Below are 22,510 nucleotides of genomic sequence, written 5' to 3'. Positions count from 1 at the left end.
GAAAGGTCAGTGTTTGACTGCCATTCCTGATGTGATTCGCTTCTTGCGGGCGGCCAAATTGCTCATGCCTCTCGTGTGGCCCTCTGTTCCATCTTGGGATCTGAATCTGGTTCTGTCTGTTCTAGTGTGCCCACCTTTTGAACTGTTGGGTGCCTGCTCTTTGAAGGACTTTACTCTTAAAGAAGTCTTCTTTGTGGCCATTACTTCAGCTAAATGTGTTTCTGAGCTGCAGGCTTTCTCTTGTAGAGCTCCCTTCTTGGAGTTTTCTAGGGAGTGGGTTGTCTTGAGGCCTGTCCCTCTTTTCTGCCAAAGGTAGTTTCTCCTTTTCATGTCAATCAGTCTGTGGCTCTCCTGGCGTTGTGTAGCCGGGAGGGCTCTTCCAAGCAGAGACAGTTGCACAAGTTAGATGTCAGTTGGGTCCTTCGCTTTTATGTGCAGAAGACCCAGGAGATTGGGAAATCAGATCTATTTGTCTTTCTAGCGGGTCCTCATAAGGAGGATGTTGCTTCTAAGGCTACTATTGCGCGCTTGATCAAGGAGACTATTGCATCCGCGTATCTACTTCAGAAAAAGCCTGTTCCAGAATTTCTCAAGGCTCATTCCACTCAGGGTCAGGCAGCTTCTTGGGCTGAGTCTTCGCTCGTGCCTCCAGTGGACATTGTCAGGCTGCAGTTTGGTCTTCCTTGCATTAATTTGTCAGACGCTACAGGGTAGACGTTCAGGTGCATCGGGATGCGGTGTTTGGTGAGCGTGTTCTGGTGTTGGCCTTTCGGGTGTCTAATCCATGATGGGGACTGCTTTGGTACGTCCCACTTGTAAGATTTAATCTCTACCAGTCTGGAGATTACCTGCTAATTTACTTTCTTTTAGCTTCTCCAGACCGGTAGAGGTCCCCACCCTGTCTATTATTGTGTTGTGGTTGTGCGGGCAGTTTTTGTTTTTTTGCTGTGGATTCTAGTATTTTTATAGGGCCGCGGAGAATTGAAGAACAGTGGCTGTGGCTTAGCTGGCAAACTGTGGGGACCTTTTCTTTCTGGTATCTCTCCTCTGCATTTTCCAACAACATTTGGGTATGTTGGTTATTACTCCTGTTCGGAGTATTGTTTATTTCTGTTTCCTGTTCACAGTTCTGCTTGGCCATTCGGCAGACTGATATAGGAATAGGGGAAGGTATCTTTTATGTACTATTCCACCATTTTGTTTCAGTCTCCACCTGCTGGTCATGATGAGATATATACCCACTTGTAAGATTTAACCTCTACCGGTCTGTAGAAGCTAAAAGAAAAAGACTAAATATTGAATGCAATATTGATAATTCACTACTTAATCCTTTTTCATAATTAATAAATTTAAATACATAAATAGTATATATATGAATGTAAATATATGAATCTGAACATATAACAAATCAAGAAAAGCACTTTGAACTTACAAATATTCAAAAGTAATCTTTTCCCCCCACTCCCTTTATTTAATCAAAAAATTATTTCTCAAAAAATGTAAGTCTCCCTCCAACTTAGGAATCAAGGAAACTCTTATATCTTGGCATCCCAAGTCCTCTAAATTTTCTTCACACTTCTACCTCTAACCCTCTGTTGTAGTTCCTTCCTATTTCTCCTACTGTAAACCGCGTCGAGCTCTACGAACGTGGAGATGATGCGGTATACAAACCTAAGGATTAGATTAGATTAGATTAGATTTCAAATAAGCTAATGTATTAAGGTACACTTTATCAGTAGTATTATTTATACAAGTGTAACCAGAGACAAGAGCTGATTTCAAATCTGTCCTCGTTAGAGTTTCATATTCTGGCCCCTAGTTCTTTAACTTCCTTTTCATCCAAAAGCATCACATCCTTATTAATACTGCTGAGGTAATAGAGTGTCTCTATCATATTCTCCTTGCCTCTCCAGTTCCAGAATATATGAGGGCTGATTAAAAAGTAATGAGAACGCCTCTTGTTTTTCTTTCCAAGAAGTATGTGTGGCAATGCTATGTTGGTTCTTGGGAAGCTCATACATTGACATTTCTGAACCTGCAGTTGGACTGCTGAAGTCTTCATTGTTGAGCCACAGCGAAGAACTTCATACATTTTGTCATGGCAGATGAGGAGGACGTGTGTGTGAGAGTACTCAAGAAGTGTGTGATTTCAATTTTGTGTTAAACTTGGAAAGACTGGTAATGAAACTTTTGAAATGTTACACCAAGCAAATTGTGGTAAAACAATTAGCTATGCTGCCTTATTTTGGTGGTGAAAAACACTGCCACAGCGCTAAAAGTGATGTTGCAACACATTCTACTGCACATTTTTGGATTGTTTTTGAAACACTGTAAAAAATGTATTAAATGTGAAGGGTACTACTTTGAAAAAGAAAAATGTTCAGAAACTATGGAGTCATCTGATTCTGAATAATACAAAAAAAAAAAAAGTCTTTGTTACTTTTAATTCAGCCCTTGAACATATTCTGGTCCTTCGGTCTCGTATCTTACAGCTTTTGGTGGAGATCCTGAACCCTTTTTGTTGCTTTTCTCTGGACTGCCTCTTGCCCATCTGAAGCAATTTTCAAAGACATTTCTGCTCATAAAACATGGATTTAAGCATAGACATAGCTTGGAAAAGAGACTACTGAGGGGAGATATGATCGAAATCTACAAAATCCTGAGTGGTGTAGAACAGTGGATCAATTTTTTACTGCATCAATATTTTCAAAGACTAGGGGACACCTGATGAAGTTGTAGAGTAATATTTTTAAAACTAATAGGAGGAAATATTTTTTCACTCGGAGAATAGTTAAGCTCTGGAACATGTTGCCATAAGTTGTGGTAAGAGTGGTTAATGTAGCTGGTTTAAATAAAGGTTTGAACAAGTTCCTGGAGGAAAAGTCTATAAACTGCTGTTGAGACAGACATGGGAGAAGCCACTGCTTGCCCTGGATTGGTATGTATCAAAGGAACTGGATTAGAATGTAATAGGGTATGGATTTTACCCCGTTCGTATAGCTTCAAAAGGACACCTCAGCCCCACCACTCCCGCTAGATATCTCAAGAATGCGGGAAGAATTACATGGTGCTTCATCATTGGCTGTCCATCTTGAATGCAATATTGATAATTCACTACTTAATCCTTTTTCATAATTTATAAATTTAAATACATAAATAGTATATATATGAATGTAAATATTAAAGTGCTTTAGTACTTAACTTGATCATAGCCAAACCTGGGAGTCTGACCCGACATGTTTCGCACAACTAGTGCTGTCTCAAGGGTCTCCCTGTGTAAATAACAAAGGAAAGGAAGCTGTAGTCATACCTCCTTCAACTGCTGCCTCCCCCAACAACCTCAAACCTAATGTTCCCTTCCTCATTCAACCCACTCTCACCAAGGTCGCTGCCGTCATTCGACTCACAAGTAAGGTGTATGTGAAAGATGGCGGCGGCGTCCTCCCCTAGCATTTAAATGTGAACCTTGTGATTAATAGTACCTCCCCCCTGCATAGCCCATTGGTTCGATCAACCACCAATCAAAGTAGCCCATTCGATCTCCCCATTCAGTCCCCGAAGTTCCACCGTATCTAATAAAAATATGAGCCTCTTCTCCCTCTCATTCAATCTTCTTAGATCGGTGACATGGAATGCTGCTATTATTTGGGTTTTTGCCAGGTACTTGTGACTTGGATTGGCCTCCGTGAAGACGAGATACTGAGCTAAATGGACCATTGGTCTGATCCAGTAAGACTATCTTATATTTTTAGAAAGCACATAAGTATGTAAGCGTAGAAAGAGGCGGTGCTCTGTAAAAGGAATTGACATGATTGACACTTAGGGGGCGATTTTTATAACTTGTTGCTTCTAGTTAGGTGTCCCATTTCATGCACTTAGCACCAGTTCTAGAATAGTATCTGTGCTCCAAGGGAGATAGAAACCAGAGAATACGAATTTCACGGAGAGGATAGTTGATACCTGGAATGCCATCCAAGGGAGGTAGTGGAGACGAAAACGGTGATAGAATTCAAAAAGGCATGGGATGAACGCAGAGGATCTCTATTTAGAAAATGAATGGTATAAAAAAACTTAAATGGTTGCATGTGTGTTTGTGTTGAGTGGTGCTTAGATAGTGCCTCCGGTTGTGAAGAACTAAGGCCGGTACTGGACAGACTTGCATGCTCTGTGTCCCATATATTGTAATTTGGTTTAGAATGGACTGGAGAAGGGTTTTGAGACAAACTCCAGTAATTTGGAACATGGAGATTAGTACCAGGTAGACTTTTGTGGTCTGTGTCCCACAAATGACAGGATGGTTGGGATAGAGTTGGCTTTGAAGGCAACTCCATTAGTTAGAACCGAAGGCAACTCCATTAGTTAGAACCTAAGGCCAGTGCCAGGCAGAGTTCTACAGTCTATGTCCTAGAAATGCCAATGAAAAACAATTTAATCATGAATATTCATGAGTGTGATTGTCATTTGCTATATTAGTACAAATCCATATTGGTGTAGCTGAGTGCACCATGCAAAGCTTGTAACTTATAATATTTTATAAGTGATGCCCATAGCCGGTCCATGCTTCGCCTATGTATATGCCCCCTTGCAATTAGGCTCCATTGTACTTATGCTCAACCTTTTAGAGTTATACTGCCAATTTTGGTGCCTCTGTTGCACATAAGTGTGGACTCCAGAACAGAGGGAATCAATAACATAGTAAGCAAAGCACATCAAAAGCAGCACAGTTGGCCACAGGAAGGGGTGTTGGAAGGAAACTTTATTGGTGACCCTATTGTAACTCCTTATAACATAGTAACGTGGTAAATGACGGCACAAAGACCCAAGTAGTCCACCCAGTCTGCCCAACCATACTTGCCCCATAAATTAATTTAGTTTAAATGGTCCTTTTTCTTAGATATTTCTGGGCCAGAGCCCTGCCTGGAGTCTCCATCAAAGTTCACTCTAGCCCATCCCAGCCATCAAAACTCTCCCCAACCTGTCCTCGGCTGAATGTCCATATACGAGACACAGGTCGTGCAAGTACTGGCCTTTTGTTCCTTCAGTGTATTTTCTGATTAGAGATCCTCTGTATTCATCCCACGCTTGTTTGAACTCTGTCACTATTTTCCACCACCTCCCTTGGGAGTGCATTTCACGCATCAACCACTCTCTCCGTAAAGAAGAATTTCCTATACTATATCACGGAGAAGGAATTTAAGAGATTATAACTTCTTCAGAATACAGCAGCTAGATTGATTTTCCAAGTAAGTCAGTTTGAGAGGGCTAGTCCACTATTGAATGCATTGCATTGGCTGCCAATAAAAAAAGGATTCAGTTTAAGATTGCTTGTATAGTATATAAGGCTATATATGCAGAAAACTCTAATGGACTGGTATTCGATATCAAGGTTACGAGCTCCTTCAAGAACAACACAACACTTCAAACTAACCTTTTCTTCGCCCCAGCATGTACTGTACATCGGAAAAAAGTTATTCGAGCCTACCTTTGAATTTCAAGGTCCCAAAGTTTGAAACACCCTACCATTACATGTACATATAGCTCTTCCCTTTGTAATTCTCATGACTTTCAATCAATTAGTATTTTAACAAATCTTATTGTATATTTAATGCAAAGAAGTTGGACCATGTCACTCCCCTCCTTTATAAAGCTCATTGGTTGCCAGTAGAATACAGAATCACATACAAAATTATTTTACTAACCTTTAAAACTAGACGAAATAGTCAACCTGAATTAATTAATAATCTTCTTATTCCCTATAGTTCTTCTAAGACTTTAAGACCATCTTCTAAAAATCTTTTATCTATCCCATCTTTGAAGTGTATCAACACAACGAGGTCTACCATTTTCTCTGTCAACGCTCCATCTCTTTGGAATAATATTCCGGCCCACTTACGGGAAGAATAAATTCTTCACCATTTTAAGGCGAAATTAAAAACATTTATTTTTCTTGATGCTTTCGAGACCTAAATGTCCTTTTCAGGGCTACATAGTTTTATTTTACCTTTAACACCCCTTCTTTTATCTTTTCCCTATATGTTCTTTCTTTTTATTTGATCATTGTAGTTCTACCCTATTTCCTTTTTTGTTTTTGTTTGTTTTTAAATTGTTTTTAATAACTATTATTGTTTTAAATGATGTATTGTTATTTCATATATGTTTTTATGACAGTGTACACCGCCTAGAAGGCTGATTGGGTGGTATATTAAATTTTAAATAAACTTGAAACTTGTAATGATGTTAGCGATCTTATTGTAAACCGCAATGAATCCTTGCTGAAAATTGTGGGTAATAAGAAATTGTACGGTATGGTAACACAGCTTTATGCTTGTATCAAGGCATCTGTATAAAACAATGAACAAAGGAAAAAACTGCAGGGAGATGTACAAGATGCCAAATCTTTAATCAACAAACATGGAATCGAGGGTGAAATACTCACGTGGATTAAAAACTGGCTGGAGCATAGGAAACGGAGAGTGGAGGTAAATGGACAATACTCAGACTGGAAGAGCGTCACCAGTGGGGTGCCACAGGGCTCGGTGCTTGGACCTGTGCTCTTTAACATATTTATAAACGATCTGGACATAGGTATGACGAGCGAGGTGATTAAATTTGCGGACGATATGAAGTTATTCAGAGTAGTAAAGACGCAGGGGGATTGCGAAGATCTGCAAGGTGACATAATCAGGCTCGAGGAATGGGCATCAACATGGCAGATGAGGTTCAACGTGGATAAGTGTAAAGTGATGCATGTCGGTAACAAAAATCTCATGCACGAATACAGGATGTCCGGGGCGGTACTTGGAGAGACCTCCCAGGAAAGGGACTTGGGAGTTCTGATCAACAAGTCGATGAAGCCGTCCACACAATGTGCGGCGGTGGCAAAAAGGGCAAACAGAATACTAGGAATGATAAAGAAGGTGATCACGAACAGATCAGAGAAGGTTATCATGCTGCTGTACCGGGCCATGGTACACCCTCACCTGGATTACTGCGTCCAGCACTGGTCGCCGTACATGAAGAAGGACACGGTACTACTCAGAAGGGTCCAGAGAAGAGCGACTAAGATGGTTAAGGGGCTGGAAGAGCTGTGGTCGCCGTACATGAAGAAGGACACGGTACTACTCAGAAGGGTCCAGAGAAGAGCGACTAAGATGGTTAAGGGGCTGGAGGAGCTGCCGTACAGCGAAAGATTAGAGAAAATGAGCCTCTTCTCCCTCAAACAGAGGAGATTGAGATGGGACATGATCGAAACATTCAAGGTACTGAAGGGGATAGACTTAGTAGATAAGGACAGGTTGTTCACCCTCTCCAAGGTAGGGAGAACGAGAGGGCACTCTCTAAAGTTGAAAGGGGATAGATTCCGTTCAAACGTAAGGAAGTTCTTCTTCACCCAGAGAGTGGTAGAAAGCTGGAACGCTCTTTCAGAGGCTGTTATAGGGGAAAAAACCCTCCAAGGATTCAAAACAAAGTTAGACAAGTTCCTGCTGAACAAGAATGTGCGCTGGTAGGGCTAGTCTCAGTTAGGGTGCTGGCCTCCTCTGCCTGTTGAATAGCTAATAACAAGGGTTCCAAAACAATATTAAACAGCAAAGGAGATAATGGACATCCTTGTCTAACCCCCTTCTCCAAACGTAGACACTCTGAAAAAGTATTATTAACATGTAATCGGGCATACGGGGAGCTATACAAGGTGTGAATCATTTGTATAAATCCGGAACCAATACCAAACCAATCCATTGCTTGATACATGAAGGTCCATTCCACACGATCCAGCCTAGTATTATTTGAAGAATGTCTGTGAGAAATGAATCCCGTTTGGTGCATACCTATAATGTAAGGGAGAGCCTTGGCTAAGTGCAAAGCCAATAACTTAGCCAATAATTTACCATCTACATTAATCAAAGAAATAGGACTGTAATTTGAAACCAACATAGGATCTTTATTTGGCTTCGGCAAAACAATAGTTAAAGATTCCGCCATAGTACCTGATATGCAACATTTATTTAGTTGAGCCTGATATAATTTTAAAAGATGATCTACAGTGAAACCATCACCACCTGGAGTGGATCCAACTCTAAGGGACTTCAATGTTGTTTGTAATTCTTTCATTGATATAGGCGCATCAAGAGTTCCTTTTATATGCTCAGGAATTTTAGGCCTCTTAACTCCAAAAACTTTAAACCCTCAAGTTCTTTATTTGAATAAAGCTCGGAAGAATACAAAGCTTTATAATATTTCAAAAATTGTTTTAAGATATTTCCCATTTGAGAATGAGTTTCCCCATTTTCATCTGTGATAGCCACAATTTTTACTTTCCTTGTTTTAGCTTTAAGATAATTAGCTAATACTCTTCCCGCTTTATTCGAGTTTCTATAATACAGAGCCTATTGAGAAAACAACTCTTTCCTAGCCATTTGAGAGGAGATCTCATTATATCTGTATTTAGCTTTTAAGAGGGCCTGCAAAGTATTTTGTTCCCATTTCAAGACCAATTGTGACTCTAAAGTATCCCATAGTGTTTCTAAAGAGATTTCCTCTGAGGCATTGATTTGAAAATATTAGAGTAAGATTTTGTTGATGCTGTCTCCAGTAACCCCTTTTTAACTTAGGTTTGCATTGGCATACCTTAAACCTCAGTGTCTTTATTGTCACCTCATTAAGATCTTCACGTTCCCCTGGCGTTCCTCTGTTGTTTCTCCATATGCTTTTCAGTCACTTGTAATATGTTCTCTAATTTATAATTGTTTACATTATAATCATTATATAAATGCTTTTTATTTTATTTCATTCCATTTTTTTAGATTCATACAATCCTTTTAGCCTTTTAGCCAGTTGTAATCCATATGGTACCCCAGCATGTGATTTTAATACTTTTTAGGACCCCTGAGGAAGGAGTGTTTCTTCGAAACATGGACTGTCAGGTCCCAGTTCATCAACCTTCTTGGACCATAGTTTGGGATACAAACTGTTTTATGTTCATATCTATGTTTGTTGATTAAAGACTTGGCATCTTGTACATCATCCCTGCAGTTTTTTCCTTTGTTCATTGTTCAATACATTACTGTGGTTCCGTTGGATTTTTTGCTTGTTTGCCATCTGTATACAACATACATACAGACATAAACATATAATTAAAGATGAAAACTTATTATATGAGATTATTGATAATAATCAAATAGATGTTAACAAGTCAACTTAGGAACTACGTCAGATCACCAATAAAGTTTGCATCCTATACCCTTTCTTGTGGCCAGCTGTGCTGCTTTAATTTAATTTAATGTGCCATCTTATATACTGCTAAATCTCCCAAATGATTCAAATTGGTTTACAAAACAATTAAATTGACTAAAGTACTGGCCAAAAATCGAATCAGGTACTTTGAATTTCCCTCTGTGTCCCAAAAGGTGCATGTAGGTACCCAATTATAGAATTGCCGTTTTATTCGCTTATTTTTGGAATTTGAAGAGTATGCACTTAAATTTAGATGCAAAACATATCTGTACAAATTAGCTGTTGTAAATTTGGGTGCATACTTTTCTCAAGTTAATTGATATAAAGTTTGAGTTAAAATTACCCATAGAGTTTACACTTGGGCAACTTTCAAAAAATATATTCACTTTATCCTTTCTGAGACATGGCTTCCAGATTGGGTAAAGTCTTGCCTGTGACATGGGCATTTTCTCCTTTTTTTCTACTGGATGGTGGTCTGATTATTAAGAATGTATGCATTTTTGCCTTCCTGCTCTAAAGGTGAAGGATAAGGTTTTTGATAGTGTTGGGAGGGGCCTGTTATGGTACATGTAGGTACCACTGACATAGGAAAAAGTGGGAGAGAGATGTGCTCCACTCTGCTATAGGATTTTAGGTAAAATTTTGTGAAATCCAGAATCTCACTGGATGTCATCTTTGGAAACGTTCTCCATCCCATATGCAAGATCCCAGAGGCAGGCATAGCTACAGAATCTCAATTGTAAGAGTGCAAATATTGGTGCAGGGAAGAGGACTTTCAGTTTGTTAGGAATTGGGCAACATTGTGGGACTGGGGTTGAAAATAATTTCTTGCAAGTGTTCTGTTGATACAGCCTTATAGGCAGTGATGGCGTCATTTCAAAGCTCTGTTCTGTCTTCACCATCTGCTGACAGGAGGGCCTGTGTCCATTTGGACTGGTATAACAGGATTCAATGAAAGGAAATTAACAGGTAAGGCTAAAGGTCACCTTTTTAGGTGTTTAAATTGCTATTAAGACAGTTCTACAAAATGGGCGTTTGTGGCCTGCTGACCTGGAAACCTTCCAGGTTTGCAGGAGCCAGCTGGCTAAGTCATAGTGGCCAAAGGTAGACCTGCTTTTTAAGCAGATCTATCTGGCTGCTAGATTTAGTTGATCAGCCAATGAATATTGGTGCTGACTAGCTAATCACTGACCAAGTTAATCAGCGGGAGACAATTGGCCGTCTCCCACTGAATATCGGCAGTTAGCCAACTTAGTGCTGTTTAGCTGGCCATGAGCTGTTCCTGGCTGGCTAAATAGCACTGAATATCGAGTAGATTGTGACCAAGAATCTTTACCAACCAATGCTGCCTTTTGACTGAACGACACTGGGAAAGAGAAAGCCATGCTTGTTTGAGTGACGACGCTGTGATGTCAGCAGAGGCCAGTTGGATAAGCGAGACGCTACTGTTCTCACATAATTTGGCAGTGGCATGCCAAAAATGTAGGCTCCCGCAGTTACACCAATCATGGACTGGTCATAAATACAGGTGCCTAAATGCTGCAAGGGTACTCATAACTTAACACCAAACTTATTATAAGGGTACACCATCAATAGCACACAGGACAATTCCGCTCTATCAAATGCGTGCACCAACAAGTGTGTGCATGAAGCAAGCGAGCGAGATTTTCGGGATGCAATTGTAAGTGTAGTTGGGGGGGGGGGTTGCGGCAATCATGCAATTGACAGCGTGTCGGCATTGAACACCCCCCTCAGCGCCAGAGCGCCACCCCCTCAGAGTTCATTACCCCCCTCATAGCGTGTCAGAAAAGCATTGCACCCCCCCCGAATGAGAGCTTGAGTGTAGTGAGGGTTCACCCCCCACACATCCCCTCAGAGCACAAATGGGAAGGCATAGGGTGGCAGAGCGAGTTGTAAGGTCTCAGAACGCAAGGAGAACGCGAGTTGTAAGTATAGTATCCCCCCACACCCCCTCAACGAGAGCGCGAGTGTAGTGGGGGGTTCACCCCCTAAACCCCCCTTGGAGCGCAAACGGGAAGGCATAGGGCAGCGTGCAATTGTCTGAGCAGAATTGTCGGCACGCCAATGTCCTGGACGCATTTGATGGGTCACCATAATAAATGGTATTCCTGCTCATGCTCCTCCCCCTCTCTATGCTCCATCCATGTGACAGCCTCCTAGCATGTACATGTTATATGTTTATGCATGCTCCTTATAGAATAGCACTTAGTGGCATGTCAGTGTCTTTGCTTTCAAAATGTGAATAAATTCAGGTTCCAAGTTCTAGAATTGCTCTCCACATGCATACAAGCTGTGTATATTTTGAGGAGGGGAAACTGGAGGCCCAACCTTTATGGGTAGAATGGTGAAATTCCTTTGTTCTGCATAGTAAAGTGTGTGAGACCCTGAAGTAGCAGACCTAATTTGTACATGCCAGTGAATGCTGGTCCTATGTGTACCATAGATTGAGCAGTGCCATTTAAATTGATCATGCCACTGAATTTAAAGGTTTCATTTTTTCCCAGGTAACTCACTATTTATTCAGAGAAAGAACTTGAAAATTACCTTAATAATTTGTTCAAGAGGGTATAACAAGTGCCTCTAAATAAATGAATAAATATGAGACTTGAACTCACATTAGAATATTAATTTTAGTAGCTAATTTTCTTCTCCAGTACTCCCCAAAATGTTTTGAAATCACCTCTGTATAATTCTGGGTATTGTTCTTTTATAGGCTATGACCTCTCAAAGAAAGAAGGGCTGCAGAAGATGCTGAATGAGTTTAGCTCCGTGGTGGGGCTTCATTACCTGAAGGCTGTCCACGTGAATGATTCCAAAGGTGAGCTCCAGTTGTCAAGAGGGCTGAAAAAGCAGAACAGGGCTCTGCTTCCCTGTGCTTACATCCTTGGCTTCTCCTCTTATGATCTTTGTGCAAGAAATCTTGGGGGTAAAGAGAGTACTTTTATTCAGTTCAGTTTATTCATGTCTAGTTCACCATTTTTAGGGAACGTTCATAGCACCTTACACCCAAATACAGAATTATACAGTCACACATGATAAAGTGGTACAGTAGTAAACCATTAAAAGATATTGCAGAGTAGATAGTACTTAAGATAATATAAACCTATGAGTTCTAATGCACTATTAAATAAGTAGTTCCACTTAAAAACCGATTGAGAAGACAAGAAGGCATCTATTTCTTACCTCTTTAGAAAGATACATAGGTGCCTATATGCCTTTTAAAACCAGCAGAAGTTGCAACTGTATTGGTGTGGCAGATATTTTTGCTGCTTGGGGTGTGTAAAATGCTTGTGAGCATTGTATAAGCTACGCATATGAATTGTGACTGCGCACATTTTGCCCAGACTCCACTGCAGAACACACTTGCACACAAGTTGTGTAAAAGTACTTCTAGTTCAATAGGAACGTCAGTCTTGAACCACTGAGTTTATGCACTATGACCCGCGGTGTGTGTGTAGAGAGCCTCATTTGCATTTTTCTGCTCCTCCTCCCTTCTCCCTGGACTGTCCTGTACTCCTCAGTTATTCTGTTTACACGCAAAGTGGTAGGAGCTTGTCTGTTCTGCTTGTGTTTTATTTCTTTGTTTTTTTGAGGATTTTTTTTTCATCATCTGGTCGAGAGGCTTTTCAGTGTTGCAGAGGCTCCCGATCTTGGGACATCTCTAGCTACAGGAGAACACAAACTTTCAGGTCAGAAGTCTGTAGTCAAGGGGCTTCCTGCATTGCAGGGCACCTGCTTGGCCAGCCTGCACTGATAGTTTGGAAGCTCAGGGACCAATCCCTTGGGAGCATGGCTCGTCCCAGGTCCTATCTGCAATGGATTTGAGCGCAGGCTGATCAGCTCCATGACAGTTTTCCAGGATTGGGGCTGACTGCGTTCCTCCTCCTGGTGCACACACGTGTTTTGATAGGGGGTTGAGGTCTTGGTCCCACCAGAGAGACTGAGAGGCAATCGGAAGAAGCAAGCAGTCTGGTTTTCCAGCTTGCCCGAGGCAGAGGTTCTCCCCTTCAGCTGATGCAGTGTCAGCCTATACATCTCTCAGCACAAAGCATGGCACAGTAAGTACAGGGTTGACAGTCCATAAAAGAAAATCAGGGGGAGAGGATCTCTAAAAGTGAATTTCTGTAGCGCCTGGTAGACTGGTATAGTCCTTGCGAATGGGTTATATACCTCACTGCTACCAGCAGGTGGATACTGTGAACAAACTTGTATATCAGGATAGCTTAACGTGACCATTTATTTTTTTTCATCAAAACGGGACATCTATTAATATTCAGTCCCGCTCCCAATCCCGCCCTAACCCCACCTCCAATCCTGTCCTAGCCCCACCTCCAATCCTGCCCTAGCCCCACCCCCAATTTCTTCCATTCATTTTTCATGTACACACAATATCTTATTTCATAATGGTAACCATAAAATTTAAAAAACACAAAGCACCCTATACGCAGAGAAAATGTTAATTATCATTTATATTTGGGGGGTTTTCAAAGATGTCACCTCAGTAACTCTAGAAAAATAGACAAATATAGTGCAAAATATAGACAGCAGATCTAAATTCTCAAAACTGACACATTTTGATCACTAAATTGAAAATAAAATCATTTTTTACTACTTTTGCTGTCTGGTGATTTCATGAGTCTGGTTGCGTTTCCTTCTGACTGCATCCTTTCATTTCTTTCTGCACTTAGGCCCAACAATTGTCCCTTTCTATTCCCTCCCTCCTTCCTTCCTATGTCCTTAGTGCACCCAGTGCCTCCTTCCTATGTCCTTAGTGCACCCAGTGCCTCCTTCCTATGTCCTTAGTGCACCCAGTGCCTCCTTCCTATGTCCTTAGTGTCCCCAGCGCCTCCTTCCTATGTCCTTAGTGTCCCCAGCGCCTCCTTCCTATGTTCTTAGTGTCCCCAGCGCCTCCTTCCTATGTCCTTAGTGTCCCCAGCGCCTCCTTCCTATGTCCTTAGTGTCCCCAGCGCCTCCTTCCTATGTCCTTAGTGTCCCCAGCGCCTCCTTCCTATGTCCTTAGTGCCCCCAGCGCCTCCTTCCTATGTCCTTAGTGCCCCCAGCGCCTCCTTCCTATGTCCTTAGTGCCCCCAGCGCCTCCTTCCTATGTCCTTAGTGTCCCCAGCGTCTCTTTCCTATGTCCTTAGTGCCCCAGTGCCTCCTTCCTATGTCCTTAGTGCCCCCAGATCCAGTGTCAGTTCTCCTTTGTTCCAGATCTCCCTCTCTCTCCCTCCTCTGTTATGATCGTGCCTCTTTCTGCTCTTCCTCAGGGGCTTTCCCCCTCTGTACCTCCCAAAGTCCTGCTTCTGCCTCCTGTCTTTCTCCTTTGGTCCAGGCCTTTATCTCTCTAGTCTTTCTTCTACTTACAATCCCCCTACCTTCTCTGCCTCTTTCTCTCCTTCCTTCATCCCTCCTTCCTATGTCCCCCTCACTGCCTTCCAGCCTTTGTCCTACCCCCTCCAAAAAAGCCTGCCGGCCTACCTCCCCCAGAGCCAGCCTGCCTGCCTACCTCCTCCAGAGCCTGCCTGCCTGCCTACCTCCCCCAGAGCCTGCCTGCCTGCCTACCTCCCCCAGAGCCTGCCTTCCTGCCTACCTCCCCCAGAGCCTGCCTGCCTGCCTACCTCCCCCAGAGCCTGCCTGCCTGCCTACCTCCCCCAGAGCCTGCCTGCCTGCCTACCTCCCCCAGAGCCTGCCTGCCTGCCTACCTCCCCCAGAGCCTGCCTGCCTGCCTACCTCCCCCAGAGCCTGCCTGCCTGCCTACCTCCCCCAGAGCCAGCCTGCCTGCCTGCCTCCCCCAGAGCCAGCCTGCCTGCCTGCCTCCCTCCCCCAGAGCCAGCCTGCCTGCCTGCCTGCCTACCTCCCCCAGAGCCAGCCTGCCTGCCTACCTCCCCCAGAGCCAGCCTGCCTGCCTACCTCCACCAGAGCCAGCCTGCCTGCCTGCCTACCTCCCCCAAAGCCTGCCTGCCTACCTCCCCCAAAGCCTGCCTGCCTGCCTGCCTCCCCCAAAGCCTGCCTGCCTCCCCCAAAGCCTGCCTGCCTCCCCCAAAGCCTGCCTGCCTGCCTGCCTCCCCCAAAGCCTGCCTGCCAGCTTGCCTCCCCCAAAGCCTGCCTGCCTGCCTGCCTCCCCCAAAGCCTGCCTGCCTGCCTGCCTCCCCCAAAGCCTGCCTGCCTGCCTGCCCCAAAGCCTGCTTGCCTGCTTCCCCCAAAGCCTGCCTGCCTGCCTGCCTACCTATCTTCCCCAAAGCCAGCCAGCCTGCCTACCTATCTTCCCCAAAGCCAGCCAGCCTGCCTACCTACCTACCTCTCTGCCGTGCAAAAGCCAGCTTGCCGGCCTACCTCCTTCCCCCCTACTGCGGGGGAAAAAAAAAAGCCTCCCTCCAGGCCCATTTAAACTTCCCTCCGGTCCACCGCCGCTGCTCCTCTGCTTACCTTCCTGCCGCTAATCGCGCCCAGAAGCCTTCTTCACGACGTCAATTCTAACGTCGGAGAGGACGTTCCGGGCCAGCCAGACAGCGATTGGCTGGCCTGGAACGTCCTCTCCGACGTCAGAATTGACGTCGGGAAGAAGGCTTCTGGGTGCGATTAGCTGCAGGAAGGTAAGCAGAGGAGCAGCAGCGGTGGACCGGGGGGGGGGGGGGTTAAATTGGGCCTGAAGGGACGCTTTTTTTTTTTTTTGGTGCGGCAGGGGGGGACAGGAAGCAATCGTCGGTCCCGTTGTCCCCACGCACAGCTTTGGGATGCTGTTCCTGAAAACGGGACATTTTGGCGTCCCGAAGCTGTGTGTGGGGATAACGGGACAGGGGATCCGAAAAGCGGGACTGTCCCGTTCAAAACGGGATGTATGGTCACCTTGGGATAGCTTCCCCTCTTGCAATCCAGTCTTCCTCAGTCTCCATTAAACAGGTGGTAAGACTAATTCAGCTCCCCTGTTAGTACTGTTGAAATTTTGTTTTGGATTCCTGGGCTCCCCTTTTATGACGAATAGAGCTTGGACAGATCCGTCCAACCTTGGGGGTATTAAACTAGGCGGGTCTCATGCTGGGTCCCTTCCGCCACCTCTCCACATTTTTGTAGAGGTGCGTCAGCCGGCAAACTGATCCCCTGGTTGGTCAGCCCTCCAGCTTTGAGAGCAGTGGAGTCTGTTCTGACTAAGTGGAAAAAAAAAAATCCTGAGGTGTACCGGTCTAAAGAGCTCAATTACCTTTGAAACTGCCATTTGTATTGTTTTTTTCTCATCTAACCGGCACTTTTATTACAGCTAGCGTGTTTTTCAGCACAATGAGCACTTTTAAGGGGAAAAAATGCTCATTGTGCTCCAGGTGCGAGGTACTCGCGGCTGGCCTATGCAAGTGTTGTGCAGGCACAACGGTGGGGGAGTGTCATTGCCGGCAGTCAGTGCATCCTGCCACATGTACCTTGTGAAGGATTCCCTTGCCGGAGCGGCTGGGGATTCTCTTTTAGTGTCGGTTGGTTTCTCGGCCTCAGCGTCAGGAAAGTCCCAGGCTTTTGAGACATGACAGGCCGCAGTAGCTCCGATTTTTGGCGGTAACCTTCATTTCTGTTAACCTTCATTTCTGTTACCTCAAGTGACTTTTCCCCTGTTGTGGAAATACAGGGCCAAGGAATTTCAGGCTCCCCTGCTGGGGCCCCCGGGGGGTTTCCCCCCCTGAATTTATGTTGGCACTATGTAAAGCTTATGTGCTGGCGACTGGAGGTTCCGTGTCCACTCTGGGGGTCTCGAGGGGGGGGGGTATTTGCCCTTGACATCTTCCTCAGTGTGGCACCATATAGTGTGGTTTTCCCCCTCTCATCCAAGCGCCCTAGGGTCTCTTGGTATGAGGATCTTTGCCCAGAGGAGCAAGATGGTATTGATGTGGACCTGGTCTTTTGGAGAGATTTCCAGGATCCTCTTTGGGGGCTGGATTCCACCAGCAAGGGGTTCGAGTACCCGCCTACTGGCGAGGATATGTCTGTGGTGCACAGTTTTCAGTGGGAAGAGCTTCTTGAGTTAATTCTTCAGGTCTCCTCGGTTTTGCACTTTGAAGACACTATGGTGAACCCCTTGCTTAAGGGGATCCACTCTGCTTCCCCCTCTTTTCCTATGCATCAGGATATTCGGGACATTTTACTCGCACAGTGGCAGGTGCCGGAAACTCCTTTTCGTTTTGCACGCTCTATGGTCCACCTGTATCCCATTCCTGAAGGGGATAGGGACACTCTGAAGTCACCTGTGGTGGACGCAGTGGTCTCGGCCATCTCTAAGGGGCATACTGTGCCTGTTGAGGGTGGTGCAGCCTTGAAGGACTCTGAGGAGCATAAGTTGGAGTCCCTCCTTAAATAGAATTTTGATGTGACAGCTCTTGCGGTCCAGGTGGTGATGTGTGGCAGGCTGGTGGTTCGGGCGTGTTTTTGTTGGGCTGAGCATATGCTTGACATTAAATCTGAGGATTGGGAAATGCTAAAGCGTGAAGTGGCAAAGATTGAATTGGGTGCTTCTTATCTTTCAGATGCTATGTATGACCTCTTGCGAGCTTCTGCCAAGTCGTTGATTTTTGAAGTAGCACTTTAGAATCAGTTAGGGTCTGAACCAACTTGCCCAAGTCCTCACCAAACAAAAAGGACCCTTTAAAGGGAAACTTTGTCAACTTAGTTTTAAACGCCGTATCCGCTGACCAAGCACGAAGCCACGAGGTTCGATATCTCGGCCTTGTGGATCTGGTGGCTCCGGATTGACCCAGGCGACTGTGGTACGCGGATCTGGTGCGGCATCTGGTGGTGGATTCTCTGCCTCTATTGGATGACCTTCTGACTCAGGGTCCCATTCCAATGTTCAATCCAGGTACCTTCTGTCTTATGGCTTGGCTCTTGAAAGGGATCGCCTAGGTAAGAAGGGGGATTCAGATAAAGTGATCTCAGCTCTCTCGGTGAATCAGTTCAAATTGGTGAACCAGGCAGTACTACTCCAGACCCTAGGCTGGGTTACAAATTTCCAGAAGAGCTACTTGGAGCCGTCATAGTCCCTGGAGTACCTGGGCATATGTTTCAATACAAGGTTTTGTCCTGTAGGCCCACAGACTGAAGCTCATGCAGCAGATCAGGGAGCTATGGGACAAGCCTGCGTCGACAACTTGGCAGTACTTGCAGGTACTGGGCTCAGTGATGGCGACAATAGATGTGGTCTCTTGGGCCAGGGCATTTGTGTCTTTTACAGGAGGCACTTTTATCCCACTGGTCACCACAAATGGATGCGTTGCAGGTGCTGCTTCCTTGGAGAGCCCTGATGCATCACAGTCTGAACTGGTGGCTACAGCCATAGTCTTTGACCTGAGGAATGCTATTTTGAATTTCCTTCTGGGTGAGGCTTACAGCAGATGCCAGCCTCTTTGGCTGGGGAGCGCATTGTGAGAGATGACCAGTGCAGGGGTGTTGGTCCCCCACAGAGAGGAAGGGGTTAATCAACAGGTTGGAAATAAGAGCTATCTGCCTGGTGCTGCAAGTACTAGGGAGCTTCCTACAGGTCAAAGCAGTATGAGTATGTCAGTCAGCAGGGAGGCACCAAGAGTGCTCCTCTGCACTTGGAGGCCCAAATGCTGCTTCATTGGGCGGAGACCCATCTGTTGGTGATCTCAGTGGCACATATAGCGGGAGTGAACAATATCCATGTGTATTTCCTCAGCCACCAGACTAGATCCTGGAGAATGGGCTTTATCTCAGGAGACATTCAACGCCATTGTAAGTCACTAGGGGCATCTGATAATCGACCTCATGGCATTGGCGTCCAATAGGAAAGCAGCTCGGTTCTTCAGCTGAAGATATGAGCTCGGAAGCGATGGCTTAGAAGCTCTGGTTTAGCTGTGGACCCAGGAGGGACTGCTATATATCTTCCCTCCATGGCCCATGATAGGCAGAGTCTTGCGAAGCATAGTGGAGCATTAGGGACTGATAGTCCTGGTGACGCCGGATGGGCCAAGATGGCTGTGATATGTGGATCTAGTCCGTATAAGTGGGACCAGGTTCTCAGACTACCTTGTCACAAGGCTTGCTAACGCAGGGCCCTATTGCCCTGGAAAATCCGGACCACTTTGGCATGGCTCATGAGCGTGCAGCATTAGCACCCCAAGGCTATTCAGAAGTGGTCATTGCCACTCTCCTGAAGTCCAAGAAGTAAACAATGCTGTCGGCCTATGCAAAAGCCTATATGGGTTTCCTGAGCTGGTGTGCGCAAAAGAACGAGGACCCAATTACAGCCCTGATTGCAGTGGTGCTGCATTTCTTCATGAAAGACTTGAAAAAGGTCTAGCAATGGGCTCCCTTAAAGTAGACATCATGGGTCCCTCGTGCTTCAGACTTTGGATCAACAAAGGAATATTAGCTTCTCATCCAGATGAATCAAGTTTCAAGTTTATTCAAAATTTGTTAGTCCACTTAACAGATTTTCTAAGTGGAGTACAGAAATTTAAAATCTGGGTTATACATTTTAGATGACAAAGCCAGATATTTGACACATAAAGGGATAGAGGGGAGAACTACATCAATAGATAGGACAGAAAGACATATAGGGTTAGTATACTGGGGGGGGGGGTCCCCCGTCTGTGAGAAGATCTGAATTAAGAGGATTATAAGTCAAAAGCGTCTTTGAATAGGAAAGTTTTTAAATTTGATTTAAAGCCATCCAATGATGATTCTTCTTGTGAGTAAATTGGCATAGAGTTCCATAGTTGAGCAGTTACTGAAAAAAATCAATGAGCAAGTGGTGTCGTATGTTATGTATTGCAGTGAAGGAATTGATAGCAGATTTTTGAAAGGAGCAGTACATCTGAATCCACCAATATGGCACCATTTCCCGGAGTGGAATCTGAATCTCGTCTTGCAAGTTCTAACTAGAGCTCCATATGAGCTGTTGGAGAAGGTGTTGATAATGGATGTTGATGTGAAAGCAGTATTGGAACTGCAAGCTCTTTCCTGCAGGGAACCCTTCCTCAGAATATCAGAGACGAGAATAGGTACTACGTACAAGTTCCGTCTTTCTTGTCAAAGGTAGTGTCCAGCCGTCGTGTGAACTAGGATGTCCGGTTGCCAATGTGTATTGTGGGACTGGGATCCTGGCGAGGCCTAGTAGCTCCACAGAATCCTAGTCTTGGCGCGAGCATAAAGGTGGTGGAACACAGCTTGCCTGGTGTCTCCCATAAATTGCACACCGAAATGGCCTGGTTTGTATAAATATCACACTTTTATTGAACATCAATGAAAGTTCCAAACAAAAAGGTCAAAATTTGGCATCAATAAAAACCAAACATTCCAGTTTTCTCTGCTGCTTCTTTTCTCATACACGCAAGTTCTAATCCCAGCACCGGCTATGCTTTCAGAGATAAGTTCAAAACAATAATAACACAAACCCCAATTCATCCTATATGCCACCTTCAAGGTAAGCCAGAACAGTTCATGCCTCTGGTAATGGTTTAGGATATAAGGCTTTTAACAGTATTGGCACTAATTATGCTTGTGGTAACCTTGAACAGCAGCTCCCCCTAATAGCAGGAGCAGAGAGGCCGGTTCTCCTACAGGTGTTGCCACTCTTTCCAATCATCTAAGCTCAAGGTAAATTCTGCAGCTTCCAGCCCAGGTTCAAAACAGTGTATAAAAATACTTTCAAAACACAAAACTCCAAAAAGGAAAAACCCTTCACAAAGGAAAAGAAAATTCAGGCTTCCCAAACCTACTCCCATTCCATGGGGTGCTCTTCCCCCTGAGGCATAACATTGTTCTCCAGCCAGTCCATATCGCAAACCTCAGACTGTACTTCAGGATTTTCCATTTCCCAATCCTTGTGAGAACCTTCCTGTGCTGGCCATAAGTTAGCTGCTCCAGCTGACTTCCTTCTCAGCTTTTCCTAAGCTTCCAGTCCCAGCTGCCTCTCCTCCCCTTCTGACAAGGGAAGCTCAGAAAAAGGGAGACTCGGCCAGCAACCACGCCCCCTAACAGCAGAGTCAGCTAAACTCTTAAAGAGCCCTGTCCTTCTAGTTCCTGCCTGAGCTCTGTGAACTTTTAAAGGGGCAGGCTCACTCTTGACATTGTGCACAGGATTTCCACTATACCCAGGATGTTTCTTCCACTTAGTCACTGGAACTTTAGTGATACTTACAGGAGCTTTTCCCTTGGCTTTATTAGGCCTAGCCGGATCCCTGTCACAGTATGCCTTTGGGATCCAAGAAGACTGACAGAATCATGAAGTCGCTAGATGTGCACAGAGTGTTGCTGCACTACCTAGATGTGACTAATGAGTTTTGACTGACAGATCATCTCTTTGTGTTAGCAGTCACTAACTGTCAGTCAGCCAGTTTCAAAAGGGACCATTTCCAGATGGATTTGAAAGGCCATTTTGTCGGCTTATATCAGAAGTGGTAAGATACCTCCAACTTCTGTGAAGACCCACTCTACTAGGCGTGTCGCTTCCGAAAGGGCAGAGTCCAAGGCATTATCCATGAAAGAGATTTGTAGAGTGGCCACATGGTCCTCTCTTCATACTGTTACAAAATTTTACAGGGTGGGTAATGGCAAGATTGGATGCAGCTTTCAGAGTTTCAGTGCTGTCAGCAGGCTCATATGTCCCACCGTGGATTCCAGGGACTGCCTTATTACATCCCAGTGGTTCAAGACTAATATTCCTATTGAACTAGAAGGGAAAATTATGTACCTACATAGTAACATAGTAGATGACGGCAGATAAAGACCCGAATGGTCCATCCAGTCTGCCCAACCTGATTCAATTTAAATTTTTTTATTTTTTCTTCTTAGCTTTACCCAGTACTGTGCTTGGGTTCCAACTGCCGAAATCTCTGTTAAGACTTACTCCAGCCCATCTACACCCTCCCAGCCATTGAAGCCCTCCCCAGCCCATCCTCCACCAAACGGCCATATACAGACACAGACCGTGCAAGTCTGCCCAGTACTGGCCTTAGTTCAATATTTAATCTTATTTTCTGATTCTAGATCCTTTATGTTCATCCCATGCTTCTTTGAACTCAGTCACAGTTTTACTCTCCACCACCTTTCTCGGAACGCATTCCAGGCATCCACCACCCTCTCCATAAAGTAGAATTTCCTAACATTGCCTTTGAATCTACCACCCCTCAACCTCAAATTATGTCCTCTGGTTTTACCATTTTCCTTTCTCTGAAAAATATTTTGTTCTACGTTAATACCCTTCAAGTATTTGAACGTCTGAATCATATCTCCCCTGTCTCTCCTTTCCTCTAGGGTA

The 22,510-nt window shown here is 44.6% G+C and overlaps 1 protein-coding gene across 4 annotated transcripts in view; it reads left to right on the top strand.

Annotated features, from left to right (window-relative positions):
- Positions 1-22,510, top strand: part of LOC117353472 (probable endonuclease 4) — an 88,319-nt gene that overhangs the window by 47,862 nt on the left and 17,947 nt on the right. For all 4 annotated transcript variants that reach the window (XM_033929435.1, XM_033929432.1, XM_033929433.1 and 1 more), the window contains exon 7: positions 11,966-12,070. In XM_033929435.1, the coding sequence (XP_033785326.1) occupies positions 11,966-12,070 (105 nt within the window). The remainder of the gene's footprint in view (positions 1-11,965; positions 12,071-22,510) is intronic.

This window comes from Geotrypetes seraphini, chromosome 2, assembly GCF_902459505.1.
Source record: "Geotrypetes seraphini chromosome 2, aGeoSer1.1, whole genome shotgun sequence".
NCBI classification, from domain to species: domain Eukaryota; kingdom Metazoa; phylum Chordata; class Amphibia; order Gymnophiona; family Dermophiidae; genus Geotrypetes; species Geotrypetes seraphini.
This window is presented reverse-complemented; position numbering and strand designations above follow the sequence as displayed.